The 14432-nt window shown below is 45.5% G+C and overlaps 1 protein-coding gene across 1 annotated transcript; it reads right to left on the bottom strand.

Moving 5' to 3' along the window:
- Window positions 1-3379: 3379 nt before the first annotated feature.
- LOC143283453 (large ribosomal subunit protein uL23m-like) lies at window positions 3380-14171 on the bottom strand. Its single transcript, XM_076589692.1, has 5 exons — window positions 14068-14171; window positions 12628-12777; window positions 11570-11652; window positions 9162-9238; window positions 3380-3878 (listed from the first exon to the last, which is right to left on the bottom strand). The coding sequence occupies exons 1-5, from the start codon at window positions 14097-14099 to the stop codon at window positions 3723-3725; spliced, it is 498 nt and encodes a 165-aa protein (XP_076445807.1). The 5' UTR covers window positions 14100-14171; the 3' UTR covers window positions 3380-3722.
- Window positions 14172-14432: the final 261 nt, after the last annotated feature.

Genomic DNA, 14432 nt, shown 5'->3' on the forward strand with positions numbered 1-14432 from the left:
TCTGCGTGTGTGTGTGTGCGTGCACACGAGTGTGATCTGCTTGTGTGTGTGTGTGAAGGTGAGAGAGAAATATAGAGTCTGTGGTAAGGGGTTTGGAAGACTGGAAGGATAGAGGGAAAAAGTATTTGTAGCAAGGGTACTGGGAGACTAGAGACGTGTTCTGTGAACTGGAAAAAGACAAAAACCGAGACCAATGCTGTGACTGTAGTACAACAAACCTGTCATGTGGTGATCTTTTTTTCTTTTCTTTTTTTACCTGTCTGGACGTATTTTCATCAGCTCTGATGATGTCAATACAGCGTCATATTCCTCCTCACTCAGCGTTCATTCTGGTGATGTTACAACATTGGATACACCCTTCTGCCTTCCTCTCCCAGTACAGTTATCTTCAATGATTTGATGAACTGAAAAACACAAAGTTTTGGAAGTGGTTTGCACATGTAAGCATGAGGGTGCGTTTATCACTTCAGCCTTCATGTGTGTCTGTTATGAATCAAGATGCAAGTCCACACTTTTGAAATGTTTAAAACATTGTCTTGGTCCTATTTTTAATATGATTATTACTATTTTCGTTTATTTCTTTATTTCTAATGCCACCCACACTCTGTGGCACTATTCCCATGACACTCATCACACACACTGGACACGCACACCCACACTCTGTGGCACTATTCCCATGACACTCATCACACACACTGGACACGCACACCCACACTCTGTGGCACTATTCCCATGACACTCATCACACCCACTGGACACGCACACCCACACTCTGTGGTACTATTCTCATGACACTCATCACACACACTGGACATGCACACCCACACTATATGGCACTATTCCCATGACACTCATCACACCCACAGGACATGCACACCCACTCTGTGGCACTATTCCCATGACACTCATCACACCCACTGGACACGCACACCCACTGTGTGGCACTATTCCCATGACACTCATCACACACACTGGACACGCACACCCACACTCTGTGGCACTATTCCCATGACACTCATCACACACACTGGACACGCACACCCACTGTGTGGCACTATTCCCATGACACTTGTCACACACACACACACTGGCACTATTCCCATGACGCTCATCACACACACACACTGGCACTATTCCCATGACGCTCATCACACACACACACCCACAGTGGCACTATTCCCATGACACTTGTCACACACACACACACACACACTGGCACTATTCCCATGACGCTCATCACACACACACACACCCAGTTTCACAATTTCATTGTCTGCAAATTTCACCTCCTCCTTTGATCAAAACTGAAAAATATTTACTTTTGAAATGATTTACTTTTAAACTACATCTCAATTACATGGATTCTGATCACAGTTAAAAAAAACAACAAAACAAACACTTTCTAACATGATCTTTGGTGTCATTGTGAAAACACTGCAATGTGTATGTATCAAGTGCACACTGTCTGTCTGTTGTAATTAAGAAAACTGAGTGGTTGAGTCTCGACATTCAATCTGAAGGTCATGGGCTTCATTCTGGTTTGGGCACCTGGTAGTTTTAGGGTGGCGATTTTTCTGACCTACCAGGTCAACAGATGTGCAGATATGCTAGTGTCCCAATCCCCTTCTTGTGGATACACATGCAGAAAATCAGTACGCATATCAAAGATTCCGAAATCCATGTCGGTGTTTGGTGGGTTATGGAACACTGAACAGTGTGATGGGTTATGGAAACACTGAACAGACAGTGATGGGTTATGGAACACTGAACAGTGTGATGGGTTATGGAAACACTGAACAGTGTGTGATGGGTTATGGAAACACTGAACAGAGAGTGATGGGTTATGGAAACACTGAACAGTGTGATGGGTTATGGAAATACTGAACAGACAGTGATGGGTTATGGAAACACTGAACAGTGATGGGTTATGGAAACACTGAACAGTGTGTAATGGGTTATGGAAACACTGAACAGAGAGTGATGGGTTATGGAAACACTGAACAGTGTGATGGGTTATGGAAACACTGAACAGTGTGTGATGGGTTATGGAAACACTGAACAGAGAGTGATGGGTTATGGAAACACTGAACAGTGTGTGATGGGTTATGGAAACACTGAACAGAGAGTGATGGGTTATGGAAACACTGAACAGTGTGATGGGTTATGGAAACACTGAACAGACAGTGGTGGGTTATGGAAACACTGAACAGTGTGTGATGGGTTATGGAAACACTGAACAGACAGTGATGGGTTATGGAAACACTGAACAGAGAGTGATGGGTTATGGAAACACTGAACAGACAGTGATGGGTTATGGAAACACTGAACAGAGAGTGATGGGTTATGGAAACACTGAACAGACAGTGATGGGTTATGGAAACACTGAACAGAGAGTGATGGGTTATGGAAACACTGAACAGTGTGTGATGGGTTATGGAAACACTGAACAGAGAGTGATGGGTTATGGAAACACTGAACAGTGTGATGGGTTATGGAAACACTGAACAGACAGTGATGGGTTATGGAAACACTGAACAGTGTGTGATGGGTTATGGAAACACTGAACAGACAGTGATGGGTTATGGAAACTGAACAGTGTGTGATGGGTTATGGAAACACTGAACAGACAGTGATGGGTTATGGAAACACTGAACAGAGAGTGATGGGTTATGGAAACACTGAACAGACAGTGATGGGTTATGGAAACACTGAACAGAGAGTGATGGGTTATGGAAACACTGAACAGACAGTGATGGGTTATGGAAACACTGAACAGTGTGTGATGGGTTATGGAAACACTGAACAGACAGTGATGGGTTATGGAAACACTGAACAGTGTGTGATGGGTTATGGAAACACTGAACAGACAGTGATGGGTTATGGAAACACTGAACAGTGTGTGATGGGTTATGGAAACACTGAACAGACAGTGATGGGTTATGGAAACACTGAACAGACAGTGATGGGTTATGGAAACACTGAACAGAGAGTGATGGGTTATGGAAACACTGAACAGTGTGTGATGGGTTATGGAAACACTGAACAGACAGTGATGGGTTATGGAAACACTGAACAGTGTGATGGGTTATGGAAACACTGAACAGACAGTGATGGGTTATGGAAACACTAAACAGTGTGATGGGTTATGGAAACACAGCTAAACAAATGGAGTATGGCTGCCTTAACTGCTGGGTAAAAACAATCACACAAGTAACAGCCTATAATGCATACATGTGACCTTAGAGTCGCAGGTTATAAATGCAGAAAAAAAAGAAAATTTTCATTTTTACAATCAGTACAACTTGAAGTACAGCACACACTCAGTCTCACTCATCTTCGCATGCACCAGCACACATATACATTTCCAAAACACAAAGAATTATTACCAGCAATATGTTTAATAGACACTTCTGCTGAAGATTACAAACAGGAGCCTTCAGAGTCCATAATATTCTCTATCATGCACACATCTGACCTCACATAAGCACAAACTAGACCCTTGACAAACTGTTTTTCCATACAAACATCTAGTCATCCACACAGACATTTAGGTCATATAGCAGTAATCATACTGTTACAATCTATCATAGCCACAGATCCTCACAAAAATGAAATGATGTTCTCAACACAGCAGGCAATAACACACTGACATTTGAAAACCTATGTACATGATCCGCTACTGTAGGAAATGACACTGATGGGAAATGACATACAATTGTTCACTATCGAAACCATGATGGTACAGCCAGTTTGTCCCATTCTTGGCGCTCCTTTTCCACAACAACACGTTCCTGTCTCTTCATTTCTTTCACCTGCTTTTCTGACGGCGACTTGTTTTCCCCAAACAGGTCAGGGAAGTCGAACGTCACCCCATCATTCTGCAACACATCACCAAAAACGTATCTACATCGTTTCTGTTAACTGAATGGCTGAATCGTCAAAACCAACTGGTGTAATGAGGGATACTCTGAAAATGACGGTTTGAGAGAAACGAGACACTGTTGAGACCAGCAGAAAACAATAAACGATCTTGATTTATAAATGATGAAGTGGAATGATAGCAAGAGTGGAAAAATGTCATTGCACTGTGTTATTCTCATGAATTAAAGATGTCTTAATTAATAAAATAAATTCTCATAAAACAGATACTATCATTTGATGAAGGCATCGCAAATTCTCATGTAACAGAAATAAATCATTTGATGAAGGCATCATAAATTCTCATGTAACAGACAGAATCACTTGATGAACACAAAAAAAATCTCATTCAGCATATACAATCCATTTGATGAAGGCATCCTAATTCATAGGATGAACATTCTTGCCATGGCACTGCACAAACACAAGTGAAAAGATCACCAATTTTCCTTACCTTTCAGCATATAAATATGATCATGCTTTCATTTAAACCAGATATCCAGATATGTCAAGAAATTCATATTTTTGATGCTCATATCACCAGTGTTCTGCTGACCTTACATGGTGGTGGTGGTGTGTCCATCGAGATCGATGATGACCATCGTTGTCATCCAGCTGGGGGATGGGGGATGGGGGAAGGGTGGTGGTGGGGTGGGGGGGAGGATGCTCATGAATCTACCTGTGAATGCGCAGATGGCTGAATAGTCCAATCTGCGCACGAAATGTTCGCTGACAGTTGGGGCAGACAAAGACAGGCATACCATTGTCAGGGAGCTTGTTTGCCCGTGACTTTCTGGCCTGCCTCTTTTGAACAGCTGCAGCAGTCCTGTTGGCCTCGCACAACTTGGCGCCTTTGTGCACAGCAGCACGCCATTTGTCACGGTCCACTGCAGATTCCTCCCAGGAGTCAGGGTTGATATCAAACGCTTTCAGAGAGACTTTCAGAGTATCTCTGAAGCGCTTCTTCTGACCTCCGTGTGATCTCTTCCCTTGTTGCAGCTCGCCATAGAAGAGCCTTTTGGGCAGCCGATGGTCTGGCATGCGCGCCACGTGTCCAGCCCAGCGAAGCTGGGACTGCATCAGCATGGGGAAGATGCTGGGAAGGGTGGCTTTTGCGAGCACCTCTGTGTCTGGGGTCCTGTCTTGCCACTTGATGTTCAGTAGCTTCCTGAGGCATGTTGTGTGGAAGTGGTTCAGGTTCTTGGCATGTCGTTGGTACACTGTCCAAGTTTCGCAGGCGTACAGTAGTGTGGGGAGAACTACTGCTCTGTAGACCTTTAGCTTGGTCTCAAGACTAATGCCTCTTCTGTTCCAGACATTTGCACTGAGTCTACCAAAAGTTGCGCTTGCTCTTGCAATCCTGACGTTCACTTCCTCGTCGATGGTCGCATTTCGTGACAGTGTGCTGCCAAGGTATGTGAACCGCTCCATCGCACTGAGTCTCTGACTGTTGACTGTGATGTTGGGCTGAACGTAGGGTTTCCCTGGGGCTGGCTGATGTAGAACTTCAGTTTTCCTCATGCTGATGGTAAGGCCGAAGTTCCTGCTGGCAGTGGCAAACTTGTCGACGCTGAGTTGCATGTCAGCTTCAGATCCAGCGTTAAGGGCACAATCATCAGCAAACAAAAAGTCTCTGATGATGTCTGTCATGACCTTCGTTTTTGCTTGAAGCCTTCTGAGGTTAAACAACTTGCCATCTGTTCGGTACTTTAGGCCGATTCCAACATCGCCATCTCTGAAGGCATCAGTAAGCATTGCAGAGAACATGAGGCTGAACAGCGTTGGAGCCAGGACGCAGCCTTGCTTGACACCATTTGTGACAGCAAAAGGAGCAGATGTTTCGCCATTGTCCTGGACTCGAGCCTGCATGCCTTCATGGAATTGGCTGACCAAGGAAATAAATTTCCGAGGGCATCCGTACTTGGCCATGATCTTCCACAGTCCCTCTCTACTCACGGTGTCGAAGGCCTTAGTGAGGTCGACATAGGTGGAGAACAGATCAGCATTTTGCTCCTGACATTTCTCTTGCAGCTGCCTTGCAGCAAACACCATGTCGGTGGTTCCGCGCTCTTTTCGGAATCCCCATTGGCTCTCAGGCAAATGACCTTGGTCAAGGTGTGCTGTGAGGCGGTTTAGTAGGATCCTGGCAAGTATCTTGCCTGCGATGGAGAGCAAGGAAATGCCCCGATGGTTATCACAGGCTTGCCGGTTCCCCTTTCGCTTGTACAAGTGAATGATAGATGCATCTTTGAAATCCTGGGGGATCGTCTCTTCTTTCCACATGAGTGAGTACAGCTGATGGAGCTTCTCAGTCAGCACAGTGCCTCCATCCTTGTAGACCTCTGCTGGTATGGAGTCTGAGCCAGGTGCTTTGCCACTGGATAGCAGACGGATTGCTTTCTGGGTCTCAAGAGGTGTTGGCGGATCGTCCAGTGCTTCGTTGATGGGGACTTGTGGGAGACGGTCTATGGCTTCATCATTTATGGAGGAAGGGCGATTTAAGACACTGTTGAAGTGCTCAGGCCAGCGTTCGAGAATTTTCTCCTTCTCGGTGATCACGGTATTCCCATCTGCACTGAGGAGGGGGGATGATCCTGAGGATGTGGGGCCGTAGACTTCTTTTAAGGCATCATAGAACTACTTCATATCATGCCTGTCAGCATATCCCTGGATCTCATCAGCTTTGTCACTCAGCCACTTATCCTGCATTTGGCGTAACTTTTGCTGAACAGTCCTGCGGATGGCATCGTACGCATCCTTTTTTGATGTGGACTTTGGGTTGCTCAGGTAGGCTTGATGCAGACGGCGTTTCTCATCCAGAAGCTGCTTGATTTCATCACAGTTTTCATCAAACCAGTCTTTGTGCTTTCTGGTCATGGGTCCCAGGGTCTCTGAAGCTGTACTATAGATCAGCTCACGAAGGGTCCTCCAGTCAGACTCCACATTCTGGTTGTCCAGAGAGGCAGATTCCAGACGATCGTCCAGCAGCTCCACAAAGGACTGTTTGATGGTGATGTTTTTCAGCTTAGCGATGTTGAGCCGTTTTGAAGCCTTCTGGCCTTGGGGGCATCTCTTGGGCTGGATTCGAATATTCAGCTTCGAGACTACAAGGCGATGGTCTGTCCAACACTCGGCGCCGCACATGGTCTTTGTTACACGTACATCTTGCCTATCCCTTTTCCTGACGATGACATAATCGATGAGATGCCAATGCTTTGAGCGAGGGTGCATCCATGACGTCCTGTTACGGGTAGGGAGGCAGAAAACTGTGTTGGTTATCAGCAGTTCGTGCTCTGCACAGGACTGAAGCAAAAGCAATCCATTTGGGTTGCAGTGGCCCACACCGTGCTTTCCAATCAGTCCATCCCAGGAGATGTAGTCAGAGCCAACTCTAGCATTGAAGTCCCCAAGAATGATGAGCTTGTCTGCTTTAGGGATAGCAGCAATGACAGAGTGAAGGTCCTCGTAGAACTTCGCCTTCACTTCATCCGGGTTAGTCATGGTTGGGGCGTAGGCACTGACAATGGTGAGGTGCTTCTGGCCAGATGCCAGTGGGAGTTTCATGGTCATAAGCCTATCGTTGACTCCCTTTGGGATTCCAGCTAGCTTGCTGACAAGTGCTGTTTTTACTGCAAAACCAACGCCAGCCTCACGTCGCTCTTCGCTTCCTCGTCCACTCCAGAAGAAGGTGTAACCAGATCCCTGTTCACAGAGCTCGCCTTTGCCTGCAAGCCGAGTCTCACTCAAGGCTGCGATGTCAATGTTGTATCGGCGAGTTCGGATGCAACTAGTGCTGTTCTTCTTTGGGGTCTGTCCGTGTTATCTCTGTCCAGGAGAGTCCTTATGTTCCAAGCACCAATGGTGAGAGGAACGATCTTTGCTTTTTTCTTTTCTTTCTTGTTGTTTCGACCGCTGATGTAGGGTCCCCGCCAGCCGCGGTATGCTGGCCAGGGTGATATGGAGCAGGCAATTTTTAGGGCACCTTTTCTAGCCCCTTCCTCATGCCAGGGAGGTGAGCAGTGCATTCCTAAAGAGGGCTGCTCAGACGGCTGCCGAGCTCCATCGCTGCTCCTGTCGACGAAGAACGACCCTATGGCCTGAGCCGCCTGCGTGCAGGTCTGCGGCTGCGACTGCCAGTGTACCCACACCTGTCATTTCGTCGCTCGCCTGTTGCCACAGAACTTGGGGGTGATGAAATGATGAAGGATGAAAGGTCATTTTGGATGACTGATGACTTGTGCAATGAGTTTGTTTAAAGTGAAGAGGAGTTGCGCAACGTCGACCTCACTCTCTCGTCCGGGTCCACCAATTTCCAGTGGCAAGACTAAGTCGAGACGACTGGAAGATGAGCACGGATGCAGTGGATGACCAAGATATCCTTACGGTGTCTCATCTTGCTCTCTGCACTCCACAGTGCATTGCTGTAACCGCCTTCCTCTCCGTTGAACCGATAGGTTTCTTCCGCAGATTCTGCCAGATCCAGACTTCGCATGCATGGGTAGACACACCCCGGGGGCCAACTGCGTGTGGCATGCACACAGCACGGTGGAACTAGATGGCCGTCGGTGGCTCTCCTGAGCCAACGCCCTTTTATGGATCTCCATAAGGGTGTCTAGCCACCCGCCTCACCAGTCCCAGAAGGGAGCGGTGGGAGTGCCGGTTTAGTCGCCGGCAACCCGACCCTGAACAGGTTGTACTGGATTACAGGTTACCAGTAGCAGATCCAATGACCTGACCTGACTCTCCACACTCCACTACTCCCGGGCCAAACTCCACTGTTCTAACAGGGACTTTTCTTACTTTTTCTTCTCATAAAATGACCGAAGCAAAAGGCCATACTCCATTATTAAAAAGGAAAAATTTCCTACTTTTTCTTCACATACACTGACCACAATCTGGGCCACACTCCACTATTCCGTGGCCAAACTCCACTGTTCTAACAGGACTTTTCTTACTTTTTCTTCTCATAAAATGACCGACCAAAGGCCATACTCCATTATTAAAAAAGGAAAAATTTCCTACTTTTTCTTCACATACACTGACCACAATCCACTACTCCTGAGCCAAACTCCACTGTTCTCACATACATATACGGCAATCACAGTCACATTATATTTGTGTACCTAATCAATTCATATCGAAACTGCATGTATACATAACTTTATGTACATACAAACAATCAAGTCATATCAAAGCTAATGAAAAGGGATTCCATGACAAAATAAAAGGAGTCGAAGACTGACCAGCTGCACAAAGGCCACTTTGTAGTCGTCTTCCTTTGCCACCACATGGCCTCTGGTAGGGTGTTTGATGTCATCACCTGCAACACAGAAAACACAGGTATGATCTGGTGGGGTGTTTGATGTCATCACCTGCAACACAGAAAACACAGGTATGATCTGGTGGGGGGTTTGACGTCATCACCTGCAACACAGAAAACACAGGTATGATCTGGTGGGGTGTTTGACGTCATCACCTGCAACACAGAAAACACAGGTATGATCTGGTGGGGTGTTTGATGTCATCACCTGCAACACAGAAAACACAGGTATGATCTGGTGGGGTGTTTGATGTCATCACCTGCAACACAGAAAACACAGGTATGATCTGGTGGGGGGTTTGACGTCATCACCTGCAACACAGAAAACACAGGTATGATCTGGTGGGGTGTTTGATGTCATCACCTGCAACACAGAAAACACAGGTATGATCTGGTGGGGGGTTTGACGTCATCACCTGCAACACAGAAAACACAGGTATGATCTGGTGGGGTGTTTGACGTCATCTCCTGCAACACAGAAAACACAGGTATGATCTGGTGGGGTGTTTGATGTCATCACCTGCAACACAGAAAACACAGGTCTGATCTGGTGGGGTGTTTGATGTCATCTTAAAACACCAGGTCTGAAATGGTGGGGTGTTTGACATCATCTCCTGCAACACAGAAAATACCAGGTCTGAAGTGCTTTCTCTGTGGAACTGTCATCTGCCAGTCAGTGCAGACAGTCCAGTGTCCCTCACATGCTGTTATGACCCATTTGTCAGGCTGGAAATAAAGACACAAGCTTCATTCACATTAGTGACCTGTCATGCCCCTCACACGCTGTCAAGACCCATTTGTCAGGCTGGAAATAAAAACACAAGCTTCATTCACATTAGTGACCTGTCGTGCCCCTCACACGCTGTCAAGACCCATTTGTCAGGCTGGAAATAAAAACACAAGCTTCATTCACATTAGTCACCTGTCGTGTCCCTCACATGCTGTCATGACCCATTTGTGAGGCTGGAAATAAAGACACAAGCTTCATTCACATCAGTGACCTGTCGTGCCCCTCACACGCTGTCATGACCCATTTGTGAGGCTGGAAATAAAGACACAAGCTTCATTCACATCAGTGACCTGTCGTGCCCCTCACACGCTGTCATTTCCCATTTGTGAGGCTGGAAATAAAGACACAAGCTTCATTCACATCAGTGACCTGTCGTGCCCCTCACATGCTGTCATGACCCATTTGTGAGGCTGGAAATAAAGACACAAGCCTGATTTACAGTAATGAGAGGTAGTGCCGCTGACACAGTCATGACCCAGTTGTCAGGCTGGATGTAAAGACCCAAGCCTGATTTGCATTAATTAATGACAGGCACAACAGTCAAGTGGTTGGACTTTTCAATCTGAGGGTCCTGGGTTTGGATCCTGGTCACGGCGTCTGCAGGGTTAAAGGTGGAGATCCCCCCCCCCCCCCCCCCCCCCCAATTTTTGAGGTCAAGTGACATGATAACCAACTAGGGCCTGAATCCACTATGTGTGCATACACTTGTGGAAAATAAAATATGCATGTTCAAGATCCTATAATCCATGTCAGCATTCAGTGGGTCATGGGAAAAAAACAACTACTATGCCCAGCATGAACACACCCAAAAGCTAAGCAGGGTAAAAGTGATTCTACATGTAAAAAAAAGCCCACCTGCACATACAGATAAACGAATGAGTTGCAGCCCATGAAACCAGAACGAAAAGCAATAATCTTCACTGCTTGTACACCAGGAAAATAATATTCCTAATACTTGAACTGATTTACTGATTTTGTTATGTTATGTTATTACTGATTTTGTTATATTATGATTTTGTTATGTTATATAATTCTAAAATTACGTTTAAGTAACATACTTACCGTGACACACTAGTGCAGACTCCGGCAGGGGTCTGACATTCCTGTCCTGTGCAAACTCCTATCCGCCTATGCGGAGACAACGAAAGTAGCTATGGCCGATAACCTCCCGGAAGTAGGTAACCTCCCAAAATATTACTGAACTTAAGAAGCTAGTATATTATTTCAGTACTGTCAGTTTACTTCACAACTCCACTTGGTAAAACATTTCACTGTATGTTAAATATTCTCTTCTGTATACCATCATTCTCACCATCATGATTACATCATAAGCATTAATTACCTTCCTTTTCTTAAATTTCCACTAATACAGGAACACAAGGATGAACAGTTTGTACAGTTATCAAGAGATATTGTGTCTTTTTATTGAAATATACATATAATATACATACAAAAATCCTGATAACTTGAATCAGTCTCCGCTAGTTAAACATAGAAACAAACAAGGTAAAAGAAAAAAAAGAGACTATCAGAATTCATACCTGCCATAACTTTAGTTCTGACGTCCAGCACAGGAACATTGTAGATTTTCTCCAGGTAGTTCTTGATGTCTATAACACTCATCCTGGAAAAAACAAACACCACCACCCATAAAATAAGTTGACAATCCCATGCCATCCTATTCCTTTGGTACATCAAACTGTCTTTAGGACTGGTCCACTAGGCCACTGTCTAACTGTAAACAGAAAACCTCCTCCTTTTCCACATAACTCTTTAGGACTGGTCCACTAGGCCACTGTCTAACTATAGTATAAACCTCTGCCTTTGCCACACCTAACCCTGTCTTTAGGACTGGTCAACTAGGCTGCTGTCTGACTGTAAACCTCTCCCTTTGCCACACCTAGCCCTGTCTTTAGGACTGGTCAACTAGACCGCTGTCTAATTGTAAACCTCTTCCTTTGCCACACCTAACCCTGTCTTTAGGACTGGTCAACTAGACCGCTGTCTAATTGTAAACCTCTCCCTTTGCCATATCTGTGTCTTTAGGACTGGTCCTTTAGGCCACTGTCTAACCGTAAACCTGTCCCTTTGCCACATCTGTGTCTTTAGGACTGGTCCTTTAGGCCACTGTCTAACTGTAAACCTCTCCCTTTGCCACATCTGTGTCTTTAGGACTGGTCCTTTAGGCCACTGTCTAACTGTAAACCTGTCCCTTTGCCACATCTGTGTCTTTAGGACTGGTCCTTTAGGCCACTGTCTAATTGTAAACCTCTCCCTTTGCCACATCTGTGTCTTTAGGACTGGTCCTTTAGGCCACTGTCTAACTGTTAACCTTGCTTCCACTCTGTTCTGTCAGAACTCACTACCAAAAAAATAAGAAGCAACTCTTGTCTATCATACTATGGGATGCAGCATGCGTGCGTGTGTGTGTGTGTGCGTGGTGGGGATATGGGTTGTATGTATGTAGTGTAATATGTTCACGCCAATATCATGAGACACCTGCTCTCCTCTTCAACAGGGCATAAATCACACACTTGACACTCCTCACTTACGACAGATCTAACTACTGAACAGTCAAGAGACTGAGACCAGCACTTACTGTGGGTGTACAATGAAGCGGACCTGGTTGTTGGGAATGTCCCTTTTGGGCCGTACCAGCTTGATCCAGAAGTGGGGCATCACCACCTGGAGCTGTGGGTTGCCATGACAGTACACCGGGTACTTAGGCACTCGCCGCCTCCACAGGGGCCTGAGCCATCACAAACCAACCTCAAACACTCTCAAACTGCTCACACACACTCACACACATGGCCCGACCATCACAAACCAAGCTCAGGAATTTGAGTTAACACTCTCAAACTGCTCACAGATTCACACATATGATCACCAGATGAGCTCCACCTGAGGGCCTGACCATCACAAACCAATCTCAGGAATCTGAGTTAACACTCTCAAACTGCTCACAGACTCACACATATATGGCCTGACCATCACAAAGCAATCTCAGGAATTTGAGTTAAACTCAACACTCAAACTGCTCACACACACTCACACACATGATCACTGAATGAAATTTGGCTGACAGCTACTACATGAAAGGGAAAAACAACAACGGGGAGGAATACAACCTGGCACCTGCTGAGAGTGAGGTGGTGAAAGACTTGGGAGTGTACATTGACAACAAGCTGAACTTTAAGACGCATGTGGCAACAGTTACTGCAAAGGCTAACAAGATGGTTGGCATAATCAGGCGTTCCTTCGATTACCTATCTGAAGATCTGTTTATACAATTGTTCAAATCCCTGGTTAGACCCATTTTGGAGTATGGGCATTCGGTCTGGAACCCGCAGTCAAAAACATTGTGCAGAGAGGTGGAGGACGTCCAGCGACGGGCAACGAAACTGACTGGTCATCTGAAGAACAAGCCGTATCATGAAAGACTCGCTTTGCTTAAGCTGCTACCCAGTCTAGAGCACAGGAGGCAGCGGGGTGATATGATCGATTGCTACAAATACATACACGGAATCTACAAGACCAACAATCCCGAACTATCACCTGCAGTAAGCAGAGACAGAAGAGGCAACAGTTTAATGTTAAATAAATCACACTGCAGACTGAAAGTGCGCAGCTCCTTCTTTACAGAGCGAGTTGTTAATAAATGGAACGGTTTGCCAGACAGTGTTGTGACTGCCCCAACCATGTTATCTTTCAAGACTAGGTTAGACGCTCATTGGGCCAACTCTCCAAGCATATATGATCCAGTATACTATCATTAGGCCACGCATGCTGGTATACTGTATCCAGTTGAACGACGAACAGGCCTTCCAGGCCTAAAACGTCTGATTCCAGTTCAAGTCCAAAATCTGGTGAAGGGCAAATGACTATGAACTAAGACGAACATACATTTCATACAGAAAAAAAACAAAAAAACAAGCAATGGATGGTATCCACATTATGTATTGTGTTCTGCTATGCACAGCAAAAAAAACAACAACATTTTTGATGATGCACTGTTTGGAAACTTGGAAAGTTTACTCACAACAACTGTAGCCCCTTCAATTTCGTCGCCATGCTTGTTTGTCCATATACACACAGTCCCTGATTTATCTGAAGTTGATGTACATATACGCGCGGCAGCCTTGCAGCTGGGAAAAAAAAAAAAAAAAAAAAAAAAAAAAATCCCCCCTGATCAAGCCTAAAAGCTAGGGCACTTGATATGACATGATATGACACGAACAATTTTCCAGTTTCAGTTTCAACTTGGCGTCACCGAGAGCGTGCGGATAGATCCATTTTGTCTCTCTCTCTCTCTCTTTCGTTCGTACGTTCGTTCGTTCTTTCTTTAGTTTAACGCCTTTTCACAGTGAATGATATAGACGAGGGTAGGAAAAAAATCGAGGGGGG

Source organism: Babylonia areolata, chromosome 6 (assembly GCF_041734735.1).
Source record: "Babylonia areolata isolate BAREFJ2019XMU chromosome 6, ASM4173473v1, whole genome shotgun sequence".
Taxonomy (NCBI): Eukaryota; Metazoa; Mollusca; class Gastropoda; order Neogastropoda; family Buccinidae; genus Babylonia; species Babylonia areolata.

Excerpts from the sequence above, each read along its gene's own strand:
- LOC143283453 (XM_076589692.1), bottom strand. The coding sequence starts at position 14,099 with ATGGCGACGAAATTGAAGGGGCTACAGTTGTT. Across the intron at positions 12,778-14,067 it reads TTGAAGGGGCTACAGTTGTT|GCCCCTGTGGAGGCGGCGAG; the intron begins GTGAGTAAACTT and ends GTGATGGCTCAG. Across the intron at positions 3,879-9,161 it reads AAGTGGCCTTTGTGCAGCTG|AATGATGGGGTGACGTTCGA; the intron begins GTCAGTCTTCGA and ends GATGTGTTGCAG.